At 44.5% G+C, this 26,670-nt stretch overlaps 3 protein-coding genes across 5 annotated transcripts in view; 1 reads left to right on the top strand and 2 right to left on the bottom strand.

Annotated features, from left to right (window-relative positions):
- LOC114066473 (aldose reductase-like) overlaps nucleotides 1-6,033 on the bottom strand; it is a 6,842-nt gene extending 809 nt beyond the window's left edge. The window contains exons 1-10 of one of the 2 annotated variants that reach the window (XM_027901190.1): nucleotides 5,936-6,033; nucleotides 5,665-5,832; nucleotides 4,849-4,965; nucleotides 3,541-3,618; nucleotides 3,184-3,306; nucleotides 2,585-2,685; nucleotides 2,333-2,414; nucleotides 1,748-1,831; nucleotides 902-984; nucleotides 157-226 (exon numbers count right to left, since the gene is read on the bottom strand). In XM_027901190.1, coding sequence (XP_027756991.1) covers nucleotides 184-226; nucleotides 902-984; nucleotides 1,748-1,831; nucleotides 2,333-2,414; nucleotides 2,585-2,685; nucleotides 3,184-3,306; nucleotides 3,541-3,618; nucleotides 4,849-4,965; nucleotides 5,665-5,832; nucleotides 5,936-5,998 — 942 coding nt within the window. In that variant the 5' untranslated portion in view covers nucleotides 5,999-6,033 and the 3' untranslated portion in view covers nucleotides 157-183. Of the gene's footprint in view, nucleotides 227-901; nucleotides 985-1,747; nucleotides 1,832-2,332; nucleotides 2,415-2,584; nucleotides 2,686-3,183; nucleotides 3,307-3,540; nucleotides 3,619-4,848; nucleotides 4,966-5,664; nucleotides 5,833-5,935 lie in introns of both variants that reach the window. The other variant, XM_027901189.1, reaches the window with a different exon arrangement.
- Nucleotides 6,034-6,551: 518 nt separating this feature from the next.
- The window catches only part of BPGM (bisphosphoglycerate mutase), a 32,233-nt gene continuing 12,114 nt past the window's right edge, over nucleotides 6,552-26,670 (top strand). Inside the window, exon 1 of one of the 2 annotated variants that reach the window (XM_027901192.1) lies at nucleotides 6,552-6,703. The gene's annotated coding sequence lies outside the window, so the exon portion shown is untranslated. Of the gene's footprint in view, nucleotides 6,704-26,196; nucleotides 26,310-26,670 lie in introns of those variants that run through there. The other variant, XM_027901191.1, reaches the window with a different exon arrangement.
- On the bottom strand, nucleotides 9,390-16,238 carry LOC114066470 (aldo-keto reductase family 1 member B10-like). Its single transcript, XM_027901185.1, has 10 exons — nucleotides 16,020-16,238; nucleotides 15,505-15,672; nucleotides 14,326-14,442; nucleotides 12,966-13,043; nucleotides 12,183-12,305; nucleotides 11,629-11,735; nucleotides 11,386-11,467; nucleotides 10,780-10,863; nucleotides 10,222-10,304; nucleotides 9,390-9,763 (listed from the first exon to the last, which is right to left on the bottom strand). Exons 1-10 carry the CDS (start codon nucleotides 16,083-16,085, stop codon nucleotides 9,721-9,723), a joined length of 951 nt encoding a protein of 316 aa, XP_027756986.1. The 5' UTR covers nucleotides 16,086-16,238; the 3' UTR covers nucleotides 9,390-9,720.

Consider the following 26,670-nt stretch of genomic DNA (forward strand, 5'->3'; position numbering starts at 1 on the left):
TTGTTCTCCAGAACAGCTTTACTATTTTGTTCCACCAAAGAAGAAAAACCCAAAGTCACTGAATACATATACTGTGCCTTTGCTAGCAGGAGAGAGACAGTGTGCAGCTAGTGGGCAACTTCAGGCAATGGCAGAAGCTCATTATACTCCAGAGGCCTGCACGAGGGCAGCATAAAACCACCTTCAGTATTCTGCATTGAAAGGGTACTCCGTGTGATTTTTGCACCTGGAGGAAATTAAAGAGAAAAGATTACTTAAGGCTGAAATATAGAACCTTCAGGGGAGGCTCTAAACTGAGTAGCAGCAGAATGAATTTAAGAGACTTATTAGTATAGAAAAAGCATACAGGACCAACAGGACCAACATCTTAATCTTTTTCTTTTAGGCACTGAACAGTGCTTACAGAGAAAACAGCAGTTTCTGTGGCCTTCCAGACAACACTTCTTGTCTTGCTCTAGGCTGCGAAGGTGTGTATCTGCAAGCAGTTGTGCTTTGTACTGCACAACAGATGATCATTCCCTCCCCCAACCACCTATGTAAGAGCTGACATCAGTTTATAATACCTCACAGAAAAAATTATCTCAAGTTTAAAACTGCCTAATGTTCATTTATCCCAGATGGACATAGCCAGAGTTATCAACCAGAACTCTTATTCTGGAATTCCTGGCACACAAAGTTTCCTGGAGAACGGATTTACAATGAATACACAGCATGACTTATCCTTTAGTCAATAAAGTAAAAAACATAACTCCTCTAAGATGTTAAGTAACAGATGCTTCATCCCCCAAATGATTTCAGATTTCAAGATATACCCAATTTAAACAGCTACACCTGTTCCTATGAGGTCAAAATGAAGATAATTGAAAATGTAAGAGTTTGAAGGAGACAAAGGGCCATTTACGTGATCATTTCACAGATCCTCCAGTTTCTGTTTAAGCTGAGAAGGGTTGCCATCTCCTCTTCAGTCAATTTGAAGTCAAATACCTAAAAAGAGAAACAGCTGGAAACTACCTCTGAACAAATCAAAAGCAAGATTCACAACATCAAAGAACAAGTTCATATCAGAAAGAGTGCTGGTTACAAGTGATAGTGCATGAAACACAGAAAGGAAAAGAAGTATGTTTGGATTTTTATATTCTACTGGTAGAGGGAAGAAACAAACAAAAAGACTGACAGTTGCAGTTACGTGTGCCAGCTATTCCAAGGTGTTTGGTGAGCACTTAAGTGTTGCAGAATGGCTCTGCCCTCCATTTGTGAAAGGTGCATCTTTCTGTCCTATACAAAAGAAACAGCTACAACACCTCCATATTCAAAAAATCCAACTACGTTACATCTGAAATGCTGATGTCCAATATCAGAGAAAAACTCCCTGATGTAACAGTCAGAGGAGCTATGTGGTTTATCAACAGCAGGATTCTTCCCTTAATGTTGCTTACTCTGTATTTTGAGGAATGTTACTAGATTGAGGCTCCAAGCAATCCCTGCCCATTGTTTCATCCACAGGTCCACAGAACAGAAGACACCATGTAAAGTAACAGATAATGTTATCAGCATACTGTTTCCAAAAGCTCTATCTTTTCTTCAGTTTAGTTTTCAATGTAGCCCTGACTTCCAGAAAGAAAGAGCGAGCCCAGTCCTGCTGCCCAAGGAGGACATGGCAAGGATGAGAAAGTATCTCTGTTTGCTGTGCAGGGAGAAGCCACGCTGTCCCTGAAGGGCAGCACCCAGCTCACTCCTAATCCCTCACCTTGAAGTTCTCCACAATGCGCTGTGGTGTGACAGACTTGGGAATCACAATCACATTTCTCTGGATCTGGAAGCGAAGGAGAACCTGCAAGAACAGACAACTGAGTCAGAAAGAGGATGGTTCCTGCTCTGGAGGAAGCAGAGCCTGTTCCAACAGCTGTTTTCTCTAAGCTAGATGCACTTTGGCAGAGCTGCATTTCAAACCATTCCTGTCCCTGAAATCCATGTAGCACTGCCTGGAGAGCAAAAAGGGAAGCGGTGGAGCCTCACACGGAAGGACTCCTTTCCCTTCCAGTTTTGGAACAATACCTTTTCTTCCCAGCTAGGCTTTTAGTAGTCTATGCAAGGCTTTCATTCTCTAAGAAAGGGGAAGTGACATCTGCAGATGGGTCAAGAATCTTTTCCTGTCTGATGATCAAACAGGTAATAGTAGCATATATTGCCACAGTGTGGGCAATCTGCATTGCTTCTTAACGCCACCAAACAGCACCACAGTTCACATTAGAGGCTGTTCCCTCTCTTCAGACATAGTTTCCCTAATGGCTGTGTTACAGGAATGAGTACCCACTCTGTGGCTCCTACTCACCTGTGCTGGGGTTTTGTTGTGCTTGGCTGCAATCTCTTTGATCATGGGGTCATCCAGAAGGGAAGGTGCCTCTGGCTTAGAACTAGACAAAGGGGATGGGGGAAGGAAGAAACAACAAAGAATCACTCTAGAAATATTCTATCTTGCCTCATCAATTAAAAAAAATAATTTTATATATATATGTACACCTGCACCATTACTCAATTAGTCTGAATGTTTCAGACTTATCATGTTAACCCACTTGCAAATTACCCATCAGGGCGGCCAAGGGGACAGTATGCTGTCACAGTGATCCCTTTGGATTGGCAATAGTTGATCAACTTCTCCTGGGTAAGGTATGGATGACACTCAATCTGCCAACACAGAAGCAGAGAAAGAGATGTGGAACTACTGTACTTTTCCCATGCTCCAGAGATTTTTCTAAATCCTAATTTCCTATTTACAGGCTGTCTTCATCTGCCCTGTGTGTGGTCTGTGTGACAATACAAGACTATAAATTCTATAGGGCAGCAACTTTTACATTGAATACTTCTGTGCTTTTTTATTTTGTTCTGAGAGGCTTTATAAAAGTCAGTGATTATAGTCAGAATAATACCTCCTATCTGGATTCTTCATCCCTCCAGAGAGAATGCTTCCTAGGAAAATAATCTGGAATTTGTAAAAAGTGGTTCAGCAAGGTGAGACAAAAAGTAAATGTTAAGGTCCTGTGTGTACCAAGAAATACCCATAGAGAGGGATTTAAAATACATGCTGTATCTACTTTCTTTTTGTTTTTCCATCTCCTCATTCAACTGTAATCAGATCTTTATAATCCCTGAAAAGTATTCACCTGCAGCCACTTTGCAGCTTACCTGGTTATTTGCAGGCTTGTACTTCAGTCCTGGTTTGTTCAAGATTCTTTCAATCTGTTCATGGTTAAAGTTGGAAATTCCAATGGCTTTTACCAGACCAGCATCCACCAGCTCTTCCATGGCCTGATATAAAGTAGAGCCAAGTCAGCAGTGTACAAGACATGACCTGAGTACATTCTTCCTGTCGTTTTTTTCTCGTTTCTCTTCATGGGAAGCACAGTTTCAAAAGCTACCCATGTATTTTTGTGAATTCTTTCTAGCTAATTCTGCATACATGCATGAGCCCTTCTGCAAGCGTTGAAGCCAACACCACTGCTGAGGACACATGATGTGACTTTTTCACTAAGATGAACTTACCTCCCATGTCTGTAGAATATCAGTGTTGCTGGAGATAGCCATGCCTTTGTCATCTGCGGGAAACAGTCCCTCTCCTGCCTGTCAGTGACAAAGAAAATGCTTACAAATCTGTTGAGAAGTTCACTTAATACCATGAGTATTCAAAACCAAAACAGTTTAAACTTCCAGTGCAGGCAAGAGCACTAATTCTTGTCTACATTCAGTCATTTCTTCTGCAGAAGTAGAAGGAATTTGTGGCATTTTTGCTAGTGACCGTTCCCATAAAGACAGGGTTTTCTACTGGACCCCTGGAAGTTATGGTTCACCCAAATACCTAAAAGGGAAAAAAACCCACTCCGAACTATAGACTTCAGTCTCCCACATGTTCACTTCAGGTATTGTTCTTTAGTTCCCAGTTAGAAAGAACTGTTTTGCTCTTTTTCCCAGAGGGGCATCAAGGGATATAACTGGGTACTGGGAAGATTTTGGTCTACGCAATACCAGATTTGCTGAAAAAGGCAGTTCTTCCATGACAAAGCTCTGTGTAAAGTTGCCAACACTAGGAAAATTAGAGGAGCCTTCGTGTACAAGTTATGAAAAGACACCAAGACTGAACTGCGTTTAGCAGCTGATTGTTGCTGTGACAACGAGACAGCTCCATTTTCATGGCTTTGTTAATATAAAGCTAAAATAAAACATGAAAAAAAGATGAGCATCTCAAAGGCAACAGGTAGGACAGAGATAGATCAGACTGCAGCAGGACAGAAAGGCTAAAACTAGAAATATTCAAGCAGACATCAACTCCTTCACTAATCTTGGGGGTCTAACCTCTCCCACTGAAGTTTCACGGTTTAAATTCCCGTCTCAGTGGAACAAGCAAGGACAGCTCAATCTGTACCACATTAAGGACCTGGTGATTGAAAGAGAGAAATGGAAACCAGAAATATTTCGTTTTGTTCCCTGATTCTGTATCACACAGAGGAAAATTTCAGACAGGCAGCAAAGTGCAGACCTCCTTCCTACAAGGGGAAATGTGGCATGAACATACACTGGATTTGCAAGAGAAAGGCAAAGAAGCCTGTCTTATACTTGCAGCTGGGAGATCTGCCCCTGGTTTTTAGACGATCATTCCCAGGATGAAAGGGTATGGAAAAGGCCGTTTTAGGAGCAGAGACCAAGAGCCTAACTCAGATGGCCAGACTAAAGCTGAGCACCAGACCAGTGCTGACACAGATGACAGACATGTCATTGTCTTTCTCAGTCATAGCAATTGTTAGGCTGTAAAGGCAGTCACAAGAAACAAACCTATGGGTATTGCTGTTACTATACCTTGAACCCAAAAGGCCAGTGGATGAGGTAGAGATCCAGGTAATCCAGTTTCAAGTCTGCAAGAGTCTTCTGGCAGGCTCCCTTCACCAGAGGCTTCTCATGAAACGTGCACCACAGCTAGAGACAAAAAAACAAGGCACAACATGACCTCCTGGGTTAAAGCTCTCAAGTGCTTTCCTGAACAGCACAGAAATGTTCCATGTTCTTTGGAAAGCAACGTGGAATGAGGCCATCGTGCTCTTCAGATGAGGTGTGCTCTGGGATGGAACTGGCCCACGACACGGAAGGCAGTATGTGCAGTGGCAGCACAGTATTTGAGCGTGATCATAACAAGTCCTCTGGTTCCATTAGTTCAGATACAATTTGTCCTGCCCACTCTACCTTTTCCTGCAGATTGGTCTGCGGCTAGCCTCTCCTCATCCATCCCCTAGCACTCTGTCTTCTCAGCAGAGGGCCAGAACACAGCAGGGCTGTGGTGCTCAAGGTTGCTGTACATTTTGGGGGGGAAATCAGACCCTTGCCTCCCTTATTGGAAGAAAGTGCAGGGAAGACAGCTGCCAGCAGTTAGGGTAAGAGTGATTCTTCTCAAGTAACTCTTGCTATCCTATAGCTACAACATTAAACATTACTGTCAGTGGACAGGAAAGGATCAAACTCTCACTGTGGTCATGAAGTGGAACAAGACAGTAGTATCAGGAATAATCTCGTTTATATTATGAGCTTTTCCAATGCTACAGCATTAAACTACTTTAGGTCCCTCCTGTAAAAATATCACAAAGCCAGTTTGTCCATAATCCACGACCATCTGATCCATACCTTACTGACGATGAAGAGGTCCTCTCGTTTCACAACACCTTCCTTGATTTTCTGGTGGATCCCATGCCCAACTTCCTTCTCATTCTGGTACACGTAGGCACAGTCAAAGTGGCGATACCCGGCATCGATGGCAGCCATCACTGCAGTTTCCACCTTACCTGGGGGGGACTAACGGGAAAAAGGGTAGGATATGTCTCAATTTGGGATTTTCACGTACTTCTCCTTCGGTAGCTGCCCAAGTACCGCCGGGGGGGTCGGTGCCCGCGGTTACCTTCCATGTGCCGAGCCCCAGCAGCGGCGCCCTGGCAGCGCCGAGCCGCGCGTACGCCGCCATGAGCCATGAGCGATGAGCGGGCCGGCAGCGCTCCGCCCACCTCTCCCTCACAGCCAATCAGCGCTCCAGCCTTGCCCCGGTGGCAGCGCCGCCCAATCAGCAGCGGATCCTGCAGCCAATGGGATCCGTCCGGCGGCCATGTTGGGATAGCGAGGTGGGCGTGTCCCGCGTTGCGGTGTCCGGAGCGCTGCGACCTTTCCTCCTGGTTAAGGGTGAAGTTGCTGATCAGAGATAAGGGCTGAGGGGCAGGTGTGTCCCGATCCGGCAGGTGTTTGTGCAGGGATCAGCTCCTGCAGCGCCCTATCCCTGTGCCACAGGTTGTCCGTGCGTGTCGCTTGTTGCAGTTCTCCCCATGGATTCTGAGAGAGAGACGGTTTCTTTCTGGGACCCTTTGGCCCACGATTTGCCATCGGTACAGCCCAGGGGTGTCCCAGAATGGGTCAAGAAGCGGGACATGGGGTAGGACGTCATACAGAAGTCCCACGCTCCCAGCTCCCCGAGCTGCTCCCTCGCTGCCGGGTGTGTGGCTGGAGGCTGAGCCTTTGGCTGGAGCAGCACAGCAGTAGTAGCCTGAGCTGGTGCCAAGAACCTGCCATGCTGCGTGCCAATGAAAGGAGGTGCCTAGAGATACCTCAGTATGGTTTGTGAGAGTGGGGAGCACCCTGTTTCCCTCTCCAGATGGGACAAGTACAATTTCAGTTTGTGGTGAGTTTGTAATTTACGAAATAATCAGTACAAATCATTTTAAATGGTGGGGGAAAGTATTTCTTAGTATGTTTTCAAAGCTACAGATGAGCAGTGAGTTTTCATCAAGTGTCTTGTGGATCACATTGTGCCTGTGTCTTTAGGGAGGTTCAAACCGTATTTCAGAAGAAAATATACAACTGTAGAGATAAATGGTATGTGAACTTTAATTTCACATTAGAAATTGACTTTGAAATTGTGGAGAGGCAAAATACGCTGTACTGATGAGGTGCTCACAGTTTAATGGAAAAAAAATTATCAGAAGAATCATTCAAGTGCTCCATAAAGGTATGTTAGGGCTACTTGTAAGTCTTTGTTATTCGCTTGGAGTACTGATTCACGTACAAGCATAAATTTGAAGTGTGTACAGTGGTGCACTTTTCTCTGGGTGCTTCTCCCACAGCTGGTGCCCCAGGTCTTTTTGCTTTAACTGAAGACAGACTGATAATTAGCTTTTCTCTTTAATCTTCCTCTGGTTTTGTGTCAAGGCTATCATCTTCCTCAGCAGGATGTGGTATTTCAGTTTAATCACATAAGAGTTATACAACTTGGGCTTATCTTTCATCCTTATTTGGGATTCCTTCTGCAAAGATCTGCCCTGAGTCCACTTAGTTTCTTGGTCTGGTTCATTGTTCAGAGAAGTCATTGAATACTGCAAAATGACACATTTTGCCTTGTCTGCCATGTATTTTTCAAGACAGCCCAGAGAGCAGTTGAAGTGCCAGTTTGCTCCTGCTCTCCTTTGTATTCTCAAGGCACTTCGAGTTTGTGGTGCTGTGCTGGTAATTTATTAGTGTTAGTAGTGTCCCATTCAGAAACCATCAGTGGTGAGTGGCTTTCAAGGCTTGATGTTAGGAACTGGCAGAACCCATCAGATTTTGTACTGGAGCAGCACCAAGGTGAACTGTTGCCCTCAGAGAGCTGTGCTCTGCAAGCCTGTGAAAGCTTGCAAAGTCTGACTGTTTAGCCAGCAGGATGGGATCTCCTCTAAGGGAAAGCAGAAACCCTGCCGTGTTTGTTCTCATTCTTCTGAGCCCATCTTTCTGGAGACAGGTTCAAAAGCCTAGCATTCCTGCAGCAAGGAGCTGGGTAGAGTGTGTGATGACAGAGAGAGATTTGGTGGAGAGCAGGGCTGAGAAGTGTAATTTGTCCTTCCTTTCACTTTCTTCTGAGATTTCTGATGCTGCTGCTTCTGTGAACTCATGTTCTCTTGTGAAGGTTGGTGCTTGGTTTTCCCAAGACACATCCAGAGAGATGCCTTGCTCATTTAAGAGAGGATTTTTGGTGTTTTGCTTAGTTTGTGCCTGTTGCTGTGAGACCTCGCCCAAATCATGCCGATACAGGGGAGCGGCCAGTTGATTTTCTGTCCTGAAGGTGTGGCTGGGGTTGTCAGGTGATAGTAGGGAATTTGGGAAAGGAATATGTATTGGAACAGGATGTTTATGTTGCTAAATGGTGTGCATTGATTCAACTTCCAGATGCTTGTTAAGGCAGGAATAAGACAGGAGGATAGTGGTTTAATCTGATTCTAAGACTTTGGCCTTTTTTTTTTGCACTGAGTTCAGAGCAAGTCAGGAGCATCCCCTGAGGTCCCATCACCCTCTATGTCTTCTCAGTATTTTTTTTGGAAGACTTTAATCTTTGACAATTCTTGTATTTGCCTATTTGTCTGCTTATCTGATGAGCTGACAAAACTGTAATTAGGATGATTTAACTCCAAAAATGAAACGATGAGCACGTACCCTAAGCAGGCAGCCCTTCCCTGTGCATCCTTTGCACTTAGGCCTGATTCAGCAAGTTGATGTGGCTAAACCCTGATGATGTCTCCTTCCTTTCAGCAGGTTGTATGTGCCCTGGGATGAGAAGAGACCCTTCAAGTGAGAGCAGGGTAGCCCTTCAGCATGGTTAGGATGAGGCAGTAAGTGATGCCCTAAGCCAAGGAGGATATGGATGAATTTGTGTGATTGTGTCCACAATGATGGCTCCAAAGTTAGAGCAAGTATTTGATCAGAAGCTTTCCAAGGCAAAGAGAGTGATTGTGAAAGGTGATAGAAATTCCCTACATCGTTAGCTCCCACGCCATATTAAGTATTGTACCCTTATTGGATTCACTGCCTTGGTGTATTTTTTTTGCAGGATGGATGTCTTACCCCCTGCCTGTAAGTTGCTGAGGGCTTTATGGGCTGCTTCTTTGGGAAGCTGGGGGACATAGGGGTTTGGATTGTATCTTTTTGAATTGGAAGTGGACATTTTGGGGAGAAGATCCTAAGGTGTCAGTGGTTTGGCTCAGCACGAAAGCGCTGAGCCTGCCCTGCCAACAGACCTGGGTTGTGTGGCAGCTGAAATGTCCCCAGCAGTGCTGGTGGCTGTGCCTGGGGCTCAGGGGCTGTGGCCAGCACAGAGGGGACAATGTGGACTGCTGAGGAATGGCAGGGGAAAGTGCTGAGTGGCTGTCCCAGGGAAAATCCATGTCCCCACAGTGCAGGTGACTGCAGCCCACTTCTCTGTGCATCTCTGGGTAGGAGTGTTTTGGGTTTTCCTACACTGGACAGGGGATTTTCAGCCAGTTATCTTTTTGCTTTTTACAGTTAAATTTATTTAATATATAAGACATCTCTGATGAAATTGTGAATCCATGGGGTTTTTCTTGTAGTTTGTCAACATCTGGTTTCTGCTGATATAAGACTGAAGGCAATCAGACTGAATGGTGGTACAAGCTCTTCCCATTTTCTGCCTAGCACCTCTGCTTTGGTTCTTCAGTAGAAATACTGTCTTCTAATAAGGAGAAGATTATCACATCCCACATTTTTTGCTGTAGAAAATACTCTTTTCTTCCAAAAAAACCCCCAAATTTCATGGGATAAACATTCTGTGTCTTCACTGGCAGTACTGGGGCAGATGCAATTAGAAAACTAGATAAATAGCTCAAAGTTAGAGCAGAGGCACGTAAGCCACCAGAGGCCTAGTGAGGGCCATATTCAGTATTCGGCATGGAAAGGGTATTCCTTGAGATTTTTGGACCTGAAAGCAATCAAAGAGGGAATGTTATTTTAATGTATAACTTAAATGTTATATAGAGATGCATTGAGTACATGAAGGAGCCACTAAGGGAAGATCTGCATCATGTAATTACAGGAAGAATATGTGGAGATATATGCCCTCGTTTCTCTAATATATCTGTATTAGAGATGAAATGAATATCCAGAACCCATTTTTGGTAATTCAAGTTACAGAGAGTTTCCTGAAAACTGAATTCAAAATGAGAATGTTTGTTTTCTTTTTTTGTTTGTTTTTGTTTTAAAAATGAAAATATTAAACCCTCTCCTGAAAAAGTAATTTTGAGAAAACCAGTTGGAATTTGAGTTGGTGTGATTTTTAAATAGACTGAATTACATTCTACCTAGTAGCTGTGACACGAAATTCCTTGTAAAGCATATTCAGAATTTAAGATTTGGAAGAAAACAGTCAGTGTCACTTACATGTTCATTTGACAGATCCTCCAGTTTCTGTTAAAGCTCAGAATAGTTGCTATCTCCTCTTTAGTCAATTCAAAGTCAAACACCTGAAAAGAGAAACAACTGGAAATGAGCTCTTTGGACAAACCAAACAATGAGAAGAAAGACAGGATTAGAGAGCAGCTCCTTGCCAGAGGGTCGATTTCCACTCATGGGCCACTGAATTAACAGATAGAAGGACAATTTGTTTTATGGACACGGGAACTGTTTTATGAACAGTGCTTATTCTATATAAGATATTTCTGGCATGTTACTGTGTGGGGATTCCAAGCAAGCAGTGCCTGCTGACTCATCCATAAGCCACAGAAAAGGAAATATCATATAAGGGCTCTTCATTAACCTCTCCAAAAATAGGCCTGGCTTGACATTCAGTAAAGATTAGTTAAGCATAAAGAAGGAAGAAGTGCAGTCCTGCTGTCCAAGGAGGACATGGCAAGGATGAGAAAGTATCTCTGTTTGCTGTGCAGGGAGAAGCCATGCTGTCCCTGAAGGGCAGCACCCAGCTCACTCCTAATCCCTCACCTTGAAGTTCTCCACAATGCGCTGTGGTGTGACAGACTTGGGAATCACAATCACATTTCTCTGGATCTGGAAGCGAAGGAGAACCTGCAAGAACAGACAACTGAGTCAGAAAGAGGATGGTTCCTGCTCTGGAGGAAGCAGAACCTGTTCCAACACCTGTTTTCTCTAAGCTAGATGCACTTTGGCAGAGCTGCATTTCAAACCATTCCTGTCCCTGAAATCCATGTAGCACTGCCTGGAGAGCAAAAAGGGAAGCGGTGGAGTCCTTCACACAGAAGGACTCCTTTCCCATCCAGTTTTGGAACAATACCTTTTCCTCCCAGCTAGGCTTTTAGCAGTCTATGCAAGGCTTTCATTCTCTGCAAGAGGAGTTGAGAGGGGAAGTGACATCTGCAGATGGGTCAAGAATCTTTGTAGGGCCAAAGAAATAGCGGCAGCATGTCTTGCAGGTCATATAATAAAAAGTCTGCATTGTTAGGGAAAAATCAAAAGAGTGCCACAATTCATGGATTGGGTAATGGATAGAGGTTCTACCCTTTCCTGATCTCTGTTTTCCTAAATGGCTGTGTTACAGGAATGAGTACCCACTCTGTGGCTCCTACTCACCTGTGCTGGGGTTTTGTTGTGTTTGGCTGCAATTTCTTTGATCTTGGGGTCATCCAGGAGGGAAGGATCCCCTGGCTTAGCCCTACATAGAGAAAACAAATCAGTGGCAAGAAGCATTCGTAGGAAGATCCAGTGCGGCAACAGGGATCTGTATCTGGATAAACAATTAATGCTGCAGGTGTAGCTTTAATGTTATAAACCTAATCCATGCCAACTTCCTTGCAAATTGCAAAGCAGTCTTACCATGGTCTGTCAGGAGAGCCAAGAGGGCAGTATGCGGTCACAGCAATCCCTTTGGATTGACAGTACTTGATCAGCTTCTCCTGGGTGAGATATGGATGACATTCAATCTGCCAACACAAAAGCACAGAGGCTGTTACTGGCAGAAGTGTTCTAATATTGTGCTCCATGGATTATCTTCTAATCCACTACAGGCTGCCTTTTGCCCTAATTTGCCCATGGCCTGCATAATAATACACATCCTTAGTATTGAAATATCTCTTTTTATGCTAAGTGCTCATACAGAGTTTGCTGTGGGGGTTTCACAAAGCTCATGTCTGTGTTCTTTCCAGAAAAACTGTTTCTAAGGAAATACTCCAGCGTTTGTAAACAGTGGTTCAGCAACGTGATAGCAAAAAGGAAATATCCGAGTGCCTTGTACTCCCAAATATCCACAGAGAGGGATTTAAAGTACATGCTCTGTACTTTGTTTTCCCTTTTCCCATCCCTTCATTCAACTGGTATCAGATATTTATAATCCCTGAAAACTGGTCACCTGAAGCCACTTTGCAGCTTACCTGGACATTTGCAGGCTTGTGCTTCAGTCCGGGCTTGTTCAAGATTCTTTCAATCTGCTCATGGTTAAAGTTGGAGAATCCAATGGCTTTTACCAGACCACAGTCCACCAGCTCTTCCATGGCCTGATACAAAGAGGAGCAAAGTTAACATTCAGTATGCAAGGCAGATCATGATGATGTTCTTCCTGATGTGTTTTTTTTTCCCTGTCATGAGCAGCATGTTTAGAGTTGCAAAGTTCTCTGAGGGAGAAGCAGGTACTGGTACATTAGTGCCCTCTCACCAAAGCCCAAATTCTCATTTCCTGACTGTGTGGAAATTCAGACCAAGTTGCATGAGGAAAAGAATGGTGACACTCAGTAATCCACTTTTGTGCAAGCACTGGAGGGCTGTGGCCCACGCTGTAGGCAAGATCTCCACCTAAAATATCTTTATTTTTGTGGAATTTGTTTGAGCAATTCAAGAAGAGTGCAAAAACTGTGGTGAAAATTGTACAGTTGTTATGGTCGAGCAATGAACTTTTTCTAATTTCAGTTTGGTCTGCAGCTCCACTGGAAGAGCTTGTGCAGCTCACTGTGGGTCAAGATGGTCAAGTAAGACTGAGGGAATAGGAATAACTAGGTAAGGATGAAGCATGCACATTATGAAAAAGTAATTTGTACTGCCTTATGTGCCTTCCAGCTAGTTTTGCTTGAATGAGACAACAGTTGTGTGACAGCTGAAGGTAATGACACCATGGAAAAGACTGATGAGGACAGGACTCTTCTGCTGTGGGCTGAACTTACCTCCCACGTCTGTAGAATATCACTGTTGCTAGGTATAGCCATGCCTTTGTCATCTTTGGGAAACAGCTCCTCTCCTGCCTGTCAGTGAGAGAAAATGCTTGAAATAATCTCTGCTGGGATACTTGCTGTATAAAACAACTAATTGGGGATGTAAGGAGCTAAAGCTAATAGTGTGTGAAAAAAACCCAAGTATTTCTCATTATAACTTAATTCTTCATGTTGCTTCTTATTCTTAGTTCGTGCATTTTGTGACCTACTATGCCAGTAAAGACATCTACTGGATCCCTGGACGTGATCATCCACAAAATGCATGCAGGGAAGCATACAGGGACTCAACAATATTCAGGAGCCTTTCATGAGTTCACTCTAAGTGTTGTTCTGTTATGCACATTTAGGAATAATAGCTTCTTTAGTTGTTTTTAAAAGGTATGTGGAGAATTCACTTTGATCTTGTAAACATACACAGTTTATGCTGGAGTATATTTGCTGACAGATGTCCCATGGGGAGGCTCACTGTTGAAGTTACTGTATTAGGAAAATTAGAACAGCTTGTAACTAGACAGTATGGCCGAAGTATTTTGAATGATTGGAATTTTGTAGGTGCCACAATATTATGCAGTTTCACTTGACAGCTCTGTCCACGTAAATCTAAAACAATATTGAGAGAATAAAATGAAGTTGAGCTCGAAAGCATCAGGTAGACTAGAGATTTTGATCTGGGTATAGCAGAAAGGAGAGGCTAACAATGTGTGTCTGTATGTATATATATATATAAACTGACATGAATCTTTGAAGTGCATGTAGTCTTTAAAAACTTGTTTTCTAAAAGCCTCATCTTTTGAAATTCAAGGTCTGTGAAACAACACTAGGTCTCCTACAGGCAAGGTCAGCTCAATCTCTCCTGTATTAAGGACTTGATGATTAAAGAGAGAAATGAGAATCTTGAAGCATTTACTTTCACTCTGTGATTTTGTAACCTGAATAGGAAAGAATTTCTGTCACATAGCAAAGTGCAGCCCTCTGTCCCACAAGGGGTAATTTTCAGGTGAGCATGCTTTGGATTTGTAAAAGCAAGGGAAAAAGGGAAAAAGGCTTAACCTATGCTTGTAGTTGGGAGGCCTCATCTTAGTGCTAGGTTTGCCTCTGTGTTATCAAAAGGGCAGAGGACGCTGTGCAAGCTGCACTCTCGGGGGCAGAGATCAGGAGCGCAGCTGACGTGGGCAGAGTAAAGCTGAATGGCAGCACCGGCACAGTGCTGGTACGCACCAGACACCTGCTCTTTCTGGTGCTGCAAGTGCTACTGGCAGTTTTGAGCAGCTCTCCCAGGAGGAAAAGCCAAAGGACATTGATGTTGCTGTACCTTGAACCCAAAAGGCCAGTGGATGAGGTAGAGATCCAGGTAATCCAGTTTCAGGTTGGCAAGAGTCTTCTGGCAGGCTCCCTTCACCAGAGGCTTCTCGTGAAACGTGCACCACAGCTAGAGACAAAAAACAAGGCACACTGTAACCTCCTGGATTAAAGCTCTTGGGTGCTTTCCTGTACAGCACAGAAATGCTCCATATCCTTTGGAGAGTCAGCTGGAATGAAGTCATGTTAGTGCTCTTCAGGTCTGGAGTGCTCTGGGATTGGACACTAAAGGAAATGTGTGTGCAGTGGCAGCATGGTGTTTGAGCAGGATCATAACAAAGCCTGGTTCCATTAGTTCACACATAATTTGTGCTACCCCCTTTTACACGGGGTCTGGCTTGGCAATAGGAGGCTTTTAGGAGACGTGTCTGTCATTCCTGAGCATGCACAGAACTCCTGCATTGCATGTAGCAGGCAAAGCCAAGAAAATATGAGGCAAACGACAGAGTGGTTGGCACCAACCTTTGCCTCAGTGAAAAGTAACTTCAGAATCCACCTACATAGCCTGGCTTTCTTAATAAGAAAGAGAACCTGCCGGTCATACCTTCCTTGAAAGGTGCTGAGCAGATAACACTGTTCCAAGGAGCCCAGAACTGTCTTACTCAAACAGCAGAGACACTCCTTTGTCAGGACTGAGCCCAGATGCTGGAAGAAGCACCAGGCAGTGCCAAGCCCATCTCCTCTGCTGTACTTAGGCAGTCAGCAAGCTGCCATTAGCAAACTGGTTCTGCCTCTGTATCAGTCCTTTACACTGAGTGGTCTCAGACCTCTGCATCACAGATTTCTATCTTGCTTGGTGCTACCTGGCCCACTCTGCCTTTCCCTGCTTCCTTTCTTTTGTGCTAATCAGTCTGCAGTTGGCCTCCTGTCATCCATGCCCCAGAATTTCTGGTTCTCCTCAACAGAGTGCCAGACCACAGCAGGGTACATTCTCAGCGTGTCCTTCCTAACTCTCCATACAGAATTGGGTGAAGCAGTAAGCTTGTGTCAGGAGTGACTTGAACGATGTTATGATTTGCTTTGTCCTACAACATAAAATTCGTTTCCAGTACTTAAGCTTTCTACTATAAAATACTGTAGGCAAAGCATCCCCCCACTGCTGCTCCAGGATGCAAGAGCATCAAATCCTTACCTTACTGACAACAAAGAGATCTTCTCGTTTCACAATACCTTCTTTGATTTTCTGCTGGATCCCTTCCCCAATTTCATTCTCATTTAGGTACGCATAGGCACAATCAAAGTGGCGGTACCCAGCGTCAATGGCAGCCATCACTGCAGCTTTTACTTGCCCAGCTGGAGACTGAAAAGAAAGCATAGATATTAAGGATCTCAAATCAGTACATCTTAAATACCTGTATCCAAGCAAAATAACACCAGGGAAACCATCTTACTGAAAGCAATTCCCCCCCCCCCCCAGGTTGGTGGGACTGTTTTTCTTTATAAGAACACTGTGTCTTGCAGCCATAAACATGGGCTCCAGGGCTTGAACTCCAACCTCTGTACTTCTACTCCAATTCGGACTCAGCCCAACAGCCAGGAAAAGCAGAGCCCCAAGCACCAGGACAGCTCTCAGAGCTGGACCAGGGAGAGTGAAGTTTTGTGCCAGGGAGCTCTGCAAATACAGGTGCTTTTCTCTGAAGCTGTTACCTTCCAGGTGCCCAGCCCCAGGAGGGGCATTTTGGCTGTGGTGCTCAGCTGCACGTAAGTTGCCATGATCCTTCACGCCGTTTGGGTTGCTCTGCTGGAGCTGCCTCTTGCCTGTCTGGTTTAGCAGTGACTGGTCTCTGGCCAGGGCAGGGGAAGAGGGTGGAGTATCAGTGGTGCTCTGGCTCCTCCCATATCTGGAAAACAAAGCTGCAGTTTTTCTCTGCGCATGCAACTCACACAGGTTAATGTGAAGGCTGAAATCAATTTAAAATTGAGGAGGTGATTACTGGGGCGTACAGTGGAGTGCCCTGTGGACCTTTCCTCCTGCTGAAGTTCCTTATCAAAAAATAAGGGCTGAGAGCAGGTGTGTCCTGATCTGGCTCATGTTTGTGCAGGGAACAGCTCCTGCAGCACCCTGTCCCTGTGCTATGGCTTGTCCCTGTATATCTCACTTGTGCTAGTCACTGGGGTGTTGCAACACCCTGTTGAGCTCCCCCATGGATTCTGCAAAAGAGAGAGATGGTTTCATTCAGGGGCACTTTGGCCCATGATTTGTCATTGGTAAAGCTCAGAGGTGTCCTAAAATGCATCAATAAACAGGAATTGCAGAATCAGAGAATATGCCAAGTCACACCGTGTGCCTGAGAGTATTGCCCAAACTTTTCTTGAACTCTGTCAGGCTTAGTGCTGTGACCACTTCTCTGGGGAGCCTGTTCCAGTGCCCATTCATCCTCTGGGTGAAGAACCTTTTTCTAATGTCTAACCTAAACCTCCCCTGACACAACTTCCGGCCATTCCCTGAGGTCCTGTCACTGTTCACCACAGAGAGGAGATCAGGGTCTGCATCTTCTCTTCTTCTCACAAGAGGTTTTAGACTGCAGTGAGGTCTCCCCTCGGTCTCCTCCATGTTGAACAGACCAAGTGACCTCAGCTGCTCCTCACATGGCTTCCCCTCAAAGCCCTTCACCATCTTTGTTGCTCTCCTTTGGATGCTCCCTAATAGCTTAATATGTTTCTGCACACAGTATTCAAGGTGAGGTCGCACAATCACCTCCCTCAACCAGCTAGTGATGCTTTGCCTGATGCCCCCCAGGACATGGTTAGCCCTCCTGGCTGCCAGGGCACTGCTGAGTCATATTCAACCACCCCACATCCCTTTCCTGGCACTGCTTTCCAACATCTCATTCACCAATTTGTATGAACAGCCGGGGTTGCCTCATCCCAGATGCAGAATCTGACACTTTCCGTTTTTGAACTTCATGTGAGTGGTGATTGCCTAGTCTTCTAATTTTTCGAGGTCTTTCTGCAGGGCCTCCCTGACTTCAAGGGAGTAAAGAGCTCCTCTGAGTTTTGTGTCATCTGTAAACTTGCTTAGTGTCCTTTCCTAAGTCCAAGTCATTTATGAAGATGTTGAAGAGCATTGGGCCTAAGATGGAGCCCTGCAGAACCCCACTAGTGACAGGTGTCCAGGCTGATGTTACCTCATTCATTGTTACCCTCTCTGCTTGACCCATGAGCCAATTGCTCGCCCATTGCCTGATGTGTTTATCCACCTGTGTGCTGGACATTTTATCCAGAAGGGTACTGTGAGATACAGTATTCAAAGTTTTACTGAAATCCAAAAAGGTTACATCCACTGGCTTCCCTTGATCAGTGAGGTGAGTTACCAGGTTTGGTCAGCAGAACTTTCCTCTCATGAAGCCGTGCTGGCTGTGACCAATGACTGCATTGTCTTTCAGGTGTTTTTCAATCTCTCCCTATGACAGCTGATTTGGAGGGGGGCACCTTCAGGTCTTGGGTGTTAAACCATTCTCTGGAGGTATAATGCTCTCCCAGCAGTCCCCCTAAGCACGTGGCTCTATGAGCCCATAAGAAGCTCACACAAACCACGGCTGAGGGACGGGCGAAAGAGAAAGTTTATTGGGGATGGGGGCTTATATGGCTTTCAGGGGGATTAAAAAGGGACCAATTACAGGGTCAAGGTACTACAGAAAAACCCAATAAGGTAAAGAGTTAATAGCCAATAGAAAGAGGTGAACAAAGGCCAATGAGAAGACCTAAGGATATCTTCCCAAGACATTCCTGCATAAGGGTTCTTTACAGGGGGGTGTCGGGAAGGAGAAGCAGTGACTTTGCAAAATACAGAAAAGCCATCTTAAGATCTGTTTAAACAACATTAAAAACTTCTGTTCCTGTAACATTTGAGCTGTTTTCTTCTTTTCCTTCACCAATCCATCTCTGACAGGACTTCTTCCTTCCCATATAGGGTAAATCCATTGATACACCTCCCAGAGTAATCTTCTCCATATCTTTACCAGACACTGAAGTGAGACTGACAGGCCTGTAGTTTCTGGGGTCCTCCTTCTTGCCCCTCTTAAAAATCAGGACAACCTTCGCCAGCTTCCAGTCAGCTGGGACCTCTCTGGATTCCCAAGACAGCTCAAATATCATTGAGAGAGGTTTTGCAATGATATCAGCAGCTCTTTGGGGATTCTTGGATGAATCCCACCAGGCCCCATAGATTTGTAGGGATCCAGCTGGAGCAGCAGATCCTGCACAATTTCAGGTTTGACTCAGAGTTGATCATTCTTGCAGTCATAGTCCTCCAGCTCAGGGCCCTGAGACTTTTTTGGTCTGTTACCTGTGTTGAAGACAGAGGCAAAGGAAGTGTAGAACACCTCTGCCTTGTCTCTGTCCCCTTTGTGAGGTGACCACCTTCATCCTCTAATGGGCCGAGGATATTTCTATGCTGCCTAGTCATTAATATATTTGAAAAAACCCTTTTTATTGTCCTCCATGTTTCTGGCAACTTCATCTCCAGTTGAGCTTTAGCAACATAAATTTTCTCCCTACGGCAGCAAGCAACATCTCTCTATTCTTCATGTCACGTGACCTTGCTTCCACTGAGTATTCACCTTCTTTTTTTGCCTTATTTCCAAGAGAAGATCGCCAATCTGGCCTTCTGCCTCACCTGCTTCAATTCCGACATTTGGGAATTGCCTGCTCCTATGCCCTTAGGACATGTTTGAAAAGTGACCAGCACTGATAGACCCCAGCACCTGCAAAAACATTTTCCCGGGGGACCTTACTTAGTAATTCCCCGAGCAGCCTGAAGTCTGCTCTCCTCATGTCCAGAGCAGAGGTTTCACTGGCACTTTTCCTCCTGTCAACAGAGATTTTAAACTTGATTGCCTTGTGGTCACCATGGGCAAGATAGCCACCAGTCTACACTTTGGTCATGAGATCCACTCTGTCGACAAGCAGCAGATCAAGGAGGGATGATCTTTCTGTGTTGGCTCCCTTAGGACCTGTTTCATTAAGTCAGCATCTAGGTTTTTTGGGAATCTTCTGGCCTGGGTTGTACCAGCTGTGTGATGCTCTCAGTGAACTTCTGGCCAGTTGAAGTCCCCCGTAAGGACAGTTGTGCGTGTTGACTTGGAAATGTCCCTTAGTTCCTTAAAGAATAATTCATTGGTGTCATTCTCCTGGCTAGGAGGTATATACTAGACTCCCAGGATGTTACCTGCATTGTTTTCAGCAGCCAGTGTATTCATAAAGGAGTTTCATAATGCAGAGAGAGACATGGGAGTGTAGAAGAGAAAAGGTTTCCTGTTAGCTACATAGTCATGGTCATCATGGATGCCATATATAATTACATATATATATAATAAATACAAATTACACATCCTTTTGCACAAAAATAAAGCAGGATCCAGGAAATGGATGAGGGTTGTGCTTTAATGTTTGCACACACGGGGGCAGAGTTAAACTTGTGTGTGGCCACTGCTTTTACTTCTCTTCAATCGTCTCTCATCAGATTTAATTGCATATTGCATTCCTTAGATTTTGTAATAAAAAGAAGGTGGAAATCTCTCTTTCTCTGCCTCTTTTCCTAAAAAAGTATTAGAAGAAAAAAAAATGTAAGTGGCTTACGTTTATAATAAATAAATAGGCCTGAAAATTTTCTGGTAGGAACTCAAAAGACACAATCTGAGTTTTGAATAAGAAATTAGCAGTTATCATTAACATATCGATTTTCTGAATTACCTGATCTTTAAATTAAAGACACAAAAAAGAATTTCCTTTTTCCTGCTGTCTTTTGCACTGAAATGCAATACTGAAATGTTCAGACTGCTTCTCCTGCCTCAGCTCATCACTCTTTATCAGATGTTCAAAAACTGGCACTTTTAAGCGTTATGTGGGGAAATCTAGTCTGTTTTCTCCCTCCTGTTAACTGGCACTTACTTTCAACATGTTGTACATCCCAGGGGAAACAGAAGGAGTGTCTAAAATTTAGAGTGGTTGTATTTACTATGACTAGTAGTGCTTTCATGAATTCAGCACCTCCAGCTTGTTTTTAAATGCAGCAATTAATGAGGATTGTGGGCCAGCTACAGCTGGTAGGAAGCAGTATGTGCTGTACAGAGTTGAGTTGTTACCTACTTATTTGTGGTCAGAGGTTACTTGCATTGGGAGATTTCCCATTGGTTAATGCTGTGGCAGGATAGTTCCACCCTGACCAGACACAAGATACAATCAAGCTATTAATCGAGCTATCATGCAAGATCAACTGCTGGAGCCAGAGTGTTGTCTTGGTGTTGAGTATGCTAAAACCATCCTGGTTCATCAAACTTTGAATACACACCCTGCTTTTTGAAGTCTGATTTTGACGTATAAGCTGATAGCTGGCCTGTAAAAATGTGACTAGCAGTCAATCACTTTATACTATAAAAAGTCCAGTCCCTCCTCATGCAGTCAGTTTCTTCTGACATAACCCTTCTTGGGGTGTATGAGTGGAGATTTCTCTCTTGGCTGGGGACGCCCTCCAGGGTTGCTCCTCGAGGCTGAGAGAAAGAGATCTCCCTGCGAGCACTGATACAGAGAGTTTTTGGTGGAGAATGTGGGCAAAGACTGCCTGAAGAGGCAGTGGCCGAATCAAACCCCGACATTTTTGGTGCCCCGTGTGAGGATTGGCCATAATGATATTGAGATAACTGAGAGAGGTTTGCAGACAAAAACAGACTATGTGCACTGTAGTTGTGATAAAAGCACAGTAATAGAGTTGAGTATTATGGTGATGTTGTTTTAATTTTTAATAGAGTGATTTTTAGTTATAGCTTGTTTATTTATAGTTGTATATTTATTGTAGAATTTAAGATTTCTTAAAATGTAATTTGCAAAGGCGAAGGGGGGAGTTAAGTCAGATGTCTACTTAATTTCATTTTGCTAGCTTTAATATAACTGCTTCAATAATTGCTTTGTTGCAGTGCACTATACTACTTTATGGTATATTATAGTCTACCAGTAGATTTTTAGTGTTTATATTGGTTTAGTGCTTATGTTGCGTAGTAAATAGTTCTGATTAAGGTTTTTTGTCTGATCATTTGTATAAAATAAATTATTCATTTTATATAAATATTCTCATTTTGCAGTCATTAAAATCTGTGGGACAAAGTGGTTTAATACCTCTATAACTCCTTTAAATTTAAACTGTTAACACAGGCCAAGGCTAAGATAGACTTCAGCCACACCTAACGCTTCCATGAGAAGGAGTTTAGAAAGCAAGGGAGTCTTCCTGCACCACGAGACTCACTGGCAAGGCTTTTTAAAACTTTGTCTAAGCCTTCCACTCTCCCGTGACAAATGCCTCGTCTCTCTGGGAAACAGAAAAGTGTCTTTCTTTGTAACGTAAAAAGGAGATACTGAATTACAAACGAAATATTTTTCCAGGTTCTTCTGTGGACTGCTAGATCTGATGGCAATAGAGAAGAGTAGACTAATTCTGAATCAAAAAACAGTGAAAATCAGACAGAAAATTATGTTAATGAATGGTTTTTACATGTAAGTAAAACAAGTGTGAGATGAAAATTTAAATTGAAAACTCTGGGAAGTTGGATATTCTCACTCCCCGTTCTCGCCTGATTTATTAGTCCTGTCATTCTACTCATGCTCCTTTTTTATTAAAGAAATTAAGTAGGGTAGGGGGGAGGGAAGCAGGAATTAAATTGTGATACACAGCTATTTATTTAGCAGCTTAACTCCTAAAGTCTCCTGGGAAACAATCCTATAAGAGAGGTCTGATTTTGTTGCTTTTTAAGGTCAGGAGCAACCCAGCTGAGTTCCACAGTAAAGTGTAACAGTGTGACCCAGTCCTTCTCAGGACAAACTTTCTCCATAGGAAACTCATTTTTGTGCTCCATTCAAAACCAAACTTGTTTTGTAAACTGGCGTGCTGCAAGAGAGACACACACCAGCAACAGAAACATAGGCACTACCGGATACATCTTGGTGATTTGTAGTGTTTGTGAAAAAACAAACATCATACAGAGAGAACTGTGCACGCCCACATCGACAAGGTCTTAGTTAACCCAGGATTCATTATGACATAGAAGTAAAAAGCTTTAGAGCAGCTTTTTCTGAGGTGAATCATTAATTTTTAATAGACATTAATACATGCAAACTTGAGTATGTGTGGTGTGTGTTTGTTATTCTCACCATTCTCTGCAATGACATTGGAATTCCCATTTTACCCTTTTGGTTGTATTTGCCCAGATTCTTGTGTGGTGTTGCCATGCTCTAGTATCTGCACTATCCAGTCTGTTTTCTAACTAACTTACCATGACTGGACTAGATAGCACCCTTCTGCTTTGTTTTTTTTCAAAGGTCTTTTTAAATTATCTCTTCCCAGACAGTTTCTTAGTGACGTCTAATGTCTAGAGCACTTTGTTTATCTTGAGGGAAAAAAAGGCAGATTCATCACAGGATTTTTTTTTTTTTTGCTTTCAGTACCACTACAGTAAGTTAATTTGTACAATACTATGACCAGAAGGTAAGGTGTTTATCTGAAAATGACCATGTAATGGTTTTGAGGGCGTAGAGAATGTAAGGTTTTTTCCCATATGTATGTTTTCAGCCTAAAGTATGCAGAAATAAAATATTTTTTTTGAGTTAAGACTTCAGCTGAACAGACAGAAGTCATCTTTTTAATTCAGAATAACATTACCAGTACATAGGCATTGGGATTGCATAAAAAATTAAATTCCCACTTCAGGTTTAGAATACAATGCCTCGCATAGTAGCTTTCCTCCATCTGTTTTGCATATAATGAAGGCTTTTATGTATTTTCTTCCTCTTTCTCATTTATTTGGTACTTAATGATTCAGAAAAACTTCTGCACTTACTATGATTCTGGTGACAAATGGAGGGCTATTTTGTGTTTACACACTCAGCTTTTTTTTTTTTTAACAGACCTTCCCTCTGAGCGATGCAGTTGGAGGAAATAAAAAGTAGATTATTTTCTCTTTACATAGACTTGTACTTCTGGGTATGACATAAAGAGCATCTACTGAGATACTGAAGTTATATATTGCCTCCATACCCAAACAGGATGTATTTATATGAAAGCTGCGTTGTATTAAGCACTTGTCAAACAGTGCCTGAAGTAGTAAAACAAAAGGTGAAAAAGGGCCTTTGCTAAGAAGCTTAAAATGTAATTGGGTGACTTACTGGTGTGCAAGGTATATCTCACTGCTCTGTCAGGTGCACCCCTAAGTTTTAGGTAGTAAGAGGCTTGGTTTAAGACGTGGTGGTGCGATATGTTGGCAAGTAGGGGTAGATGTGTGATGAAAAATGACCCGTGCATAGGTGTGCTTGAGCCGAGAAAATTTTGAGAACAACTTGTCTGGTTAATGCAAGATACTGTGAGTGGCTCTAACAAAAAGAAGCCGCCTGACATGTCCTTGCCTGCTGCGTGCTCTCTGAGCTCTGACAGAGAAGGGTTTGCTTTCCTTGTATTATAGAGCAAGGTCTGGTGTGTAGGAAGAAACAGGGACGTTTCTCTGCATAATGTGTTGTACTCCCAGACCCTTCTCCATACAAATTTGGCCTCAGGTGAAAGTGGACCATCACAATAGTTGCAGAGGAATCTCAGACAATATCACGGATAGCAGAGAAAAGACAGGATCTAGATCTTTCGTACAGGAAAAAAGTCAGGTGTTGAAAAATGGCCTGAAAGGGCCTGTATGCAAGAAAAAGGGGAGGATTCCCTTGGCACACATACGGGTGGCAGAGAAAATGGGTATGCTCCTGGTGGCAACCGAAGGTGGAAAGGAGTAGGGAGAGTCTAGGAAGGCAGGCATAAATTCTTTCATTAAAGAAGCACCCAGGAGGGAGTTTTAGAGAGAAGATTTCAGAGTTAATTAAGAGTGCAAGGACTTGATTATATAAGTTTCTTTTGAAGATGAAATTATTAACGAAGACAGAGCTGAGGGTTCTCTGCAAATTACAGTGGGTATGTCTGCGGTGCAAATACTTGAGCTAGCATCAAACAAAGTAATCTTTCTATGAAAAGATAACAAGGGCATAATCAGTGAAGAATGCTCCTTTTTGCCACAGTTTTCATCAGTCATTAGTCAGCCTTTCTTCTTTCCAGTTTTGTTTTCTTCTGGTTTTGCCTTGCTCAGCTCCAGGCCTTTATTCAGCATGGTGCAGTTGCAGTGGTGCCCCAGCAGAAGTTTATGTGTTGAGGAGTTTCCTGAACTACATCTGCCATAAACATTCCAACTTTACCACCTGGAAGGGCTCCAAAACAGAGATCCTGAAAAACACAGTGCAGCTGGTCTGAGAGATAATAGCCAAATGAGTATAGCTGTCTGCAAGAAATCAGGCACGGGGTTTTGGCTTTGAGCCATCTGTCCTTGTATAGTTTGAAATGTGAATCAAATTCATTAGGCTGTTTTTGCCATGCTAATGAAATGGTCTTGCTTAAGGACTAATGGAGACAAGAAATCTGTATATAATGGCCATGGAGGTCCTGGATTGTGGTATGGGTTACTGTCTACTCCATTGTAACTATGACTGCATATCAGCATGTAATGTTTCTTTCTATTAATTGTATTCTTAATGATGGATGTGCAGCCAATACACAGTGGTGATATCAAGAATAGATGTTTTTCTTTCTAGGAACTTTGCTTCTTTTGCAGAGTCAACCAGTTCTCCTGGAGTCAGGGTGACTACAGGTGTGTGATCATGCAGCATGATGTGGGAGCATTTCTCTTAACTAGTTTGAGATAGTGGGTGGATATAATCAAACTCTTCTGGTACAGTGAACTTGAGTACTGTGTTGATTAAATAGGCAGGGCTGGGATTATACTGTAGGGTCTGGCTTAGACAAAGTTGACAGAAATGAAGCAATTGTTAACATTAAAGTTAGTGAGTGAGATGAAAAGGATTTTATGTGTAAGTACAATTGACATCCAGTGGAAATACTCTGCAGACACAACAGATTTTATTGTAGTTCTGTGTTGAGGTCAGGCATAGCTCTTTATATCAGGAAAAGGACTAAAAATGTTCCCCTGAGATGCAGATGCTTTCCAGAGTTCCCAAATAAATAAGGAACAAAGTCAGTGCAGTAACCACTGAAGAGACAGAGGATGCTGCTCACCCGCAGCCTGGGCTGCTCTTAGCACACTTAAGTGCTGTACTGTGCTGAGAGCCTAGTGAAATGGTTTCGATATAGAAACAGCACTTCTCTGCCGGAGGAGGCTCCGGCAGAGAAGCACGAAGGATCCAGCGGCTGCGGGCAGCCCAGCGCCTTCCTTCGCCTCTTCCCTGATGCGGCGAAGGAGCGAGCCGACGGCCTCCCTCCCTCCCGCTGCCACAATACCCATCGAGGCGGTGGGGCGGACGGAGGCCCGGGGCAGCCGCGACTCCGGAAAAGCGGAGCCCACCTGAGTTAGGCGGGCCGGGGGTGCTTTCGAGGGAATCCAGAGGCTTGGCTGCCTCCGCCCGCGTTGTGCCCGCGCTAGCGCGATCCCCGTTCTCCGTCTCACAAAGGGCAGAGCGTAGCCCGCCCCAGCGCCGCCTGCGTGCCCAAGACTCACGGGGGGAAGCAGCATCTCTGCTGCCGTTCCTCGCGGAAAATCGACCAGCCCTCGGAGGCCGGAATTTCCGCAAGAGGAGAGGCTGGTTAACCCCGACACCCCGATCGGGAGCGGGAGAGCTGGGAGCTGCTGGGAGCTCCTGGGAGCTGCTGGGAGCTGCTCGGCGCCGCGCGTGGCCCGGCACGCCCTCAGCCAGCGTGGCACCGCCCACAGGCCCGCTCTCATTGGCTGAAGGCACTGCCCATCCTCTCGGGCAGCCAATCGGGCTCCCCCTGCTCCGCGCGGCCGCCGCGGCCGCAATAAGATGCGCGGCCCGCCCCTCTCTCGGTTGGGTGGCCGTGACTTCGGCGGTCCCCTTAAGGCGGCTTGGGGTTAGCCCGCTAAGTCTCTGGAGCCGGGGACAAGCACGGTGAGAGGCTCTGGGGGAGGGGGTGCAAGGGCCCTGGGCTCAGGGAGGCTCCCTGCGGGGGCGGCTGAGGGGTGGCTTCCTCGGAGGGGTTGTCCCGGCGCTCCGGCGAGGGGAAGGGTAGTGTTTTGCGCCCCTGGGCCGGCAGTGGCTTCCTGAGGCGGTCGTGGCGGTGGGGAACCTCGTGTGTGCGTGTTGATGTGCTCGTGTGCGATTCGCTGCCCCGCGCAGGCAGCAGCCCGTGTTTGCGTGCGTCCGGGAGGTGCTGCCCTACTTCTGGGTGAGCCTCTCCGTGCTCAGGGAAGGCCGAGAGACGCAGGTGCACCGTACAGGGACCTTATAAAGGGCCAGAGCAGGAGCCCTG

This window comes from Empidonax traillii, unplaced genomic scaffold (genome assembly GCF_003031625.1).
Source record: "Empidonax traillii isolate 1590-97213 ecotype Southwest subspecies unplaced genomic scaffold, ASM303162v1 scaffold765:size308305, whole genome shotgun sequence".
NCBI lineage: Eukaryota > Metazoa > Chordata > Aves > Passeriformes > Tyrannidae > Empidonax > Empidonax traillii.

Excerpts from the sequence above, each read along its gene's own strand:
- LOC114066470 (XM_027901185.1), bottom strand. The coding sequence starts at position 16,085 with ATGGCAACTTACGTGCAGCTGAGCACCACAGCCAAAATGCCCCTCCTG. Across the intron at positions 15,673-16,019 it reads TGGGGCTGGGCACCTGGAAG|TCTCCAGCTGGGCAAGTAAA; the intron begins GTAACAGCTTCA and ends CTTTCTTTTCAG. Across the intron at positions 13,044-14,325 it reads ACTGGCCTTTTGGGTTCAAG|GCAGGAGAGGAGCTGTTTCC; the intron begins GTACAGCAACAT and ends TCTCACTGACAG.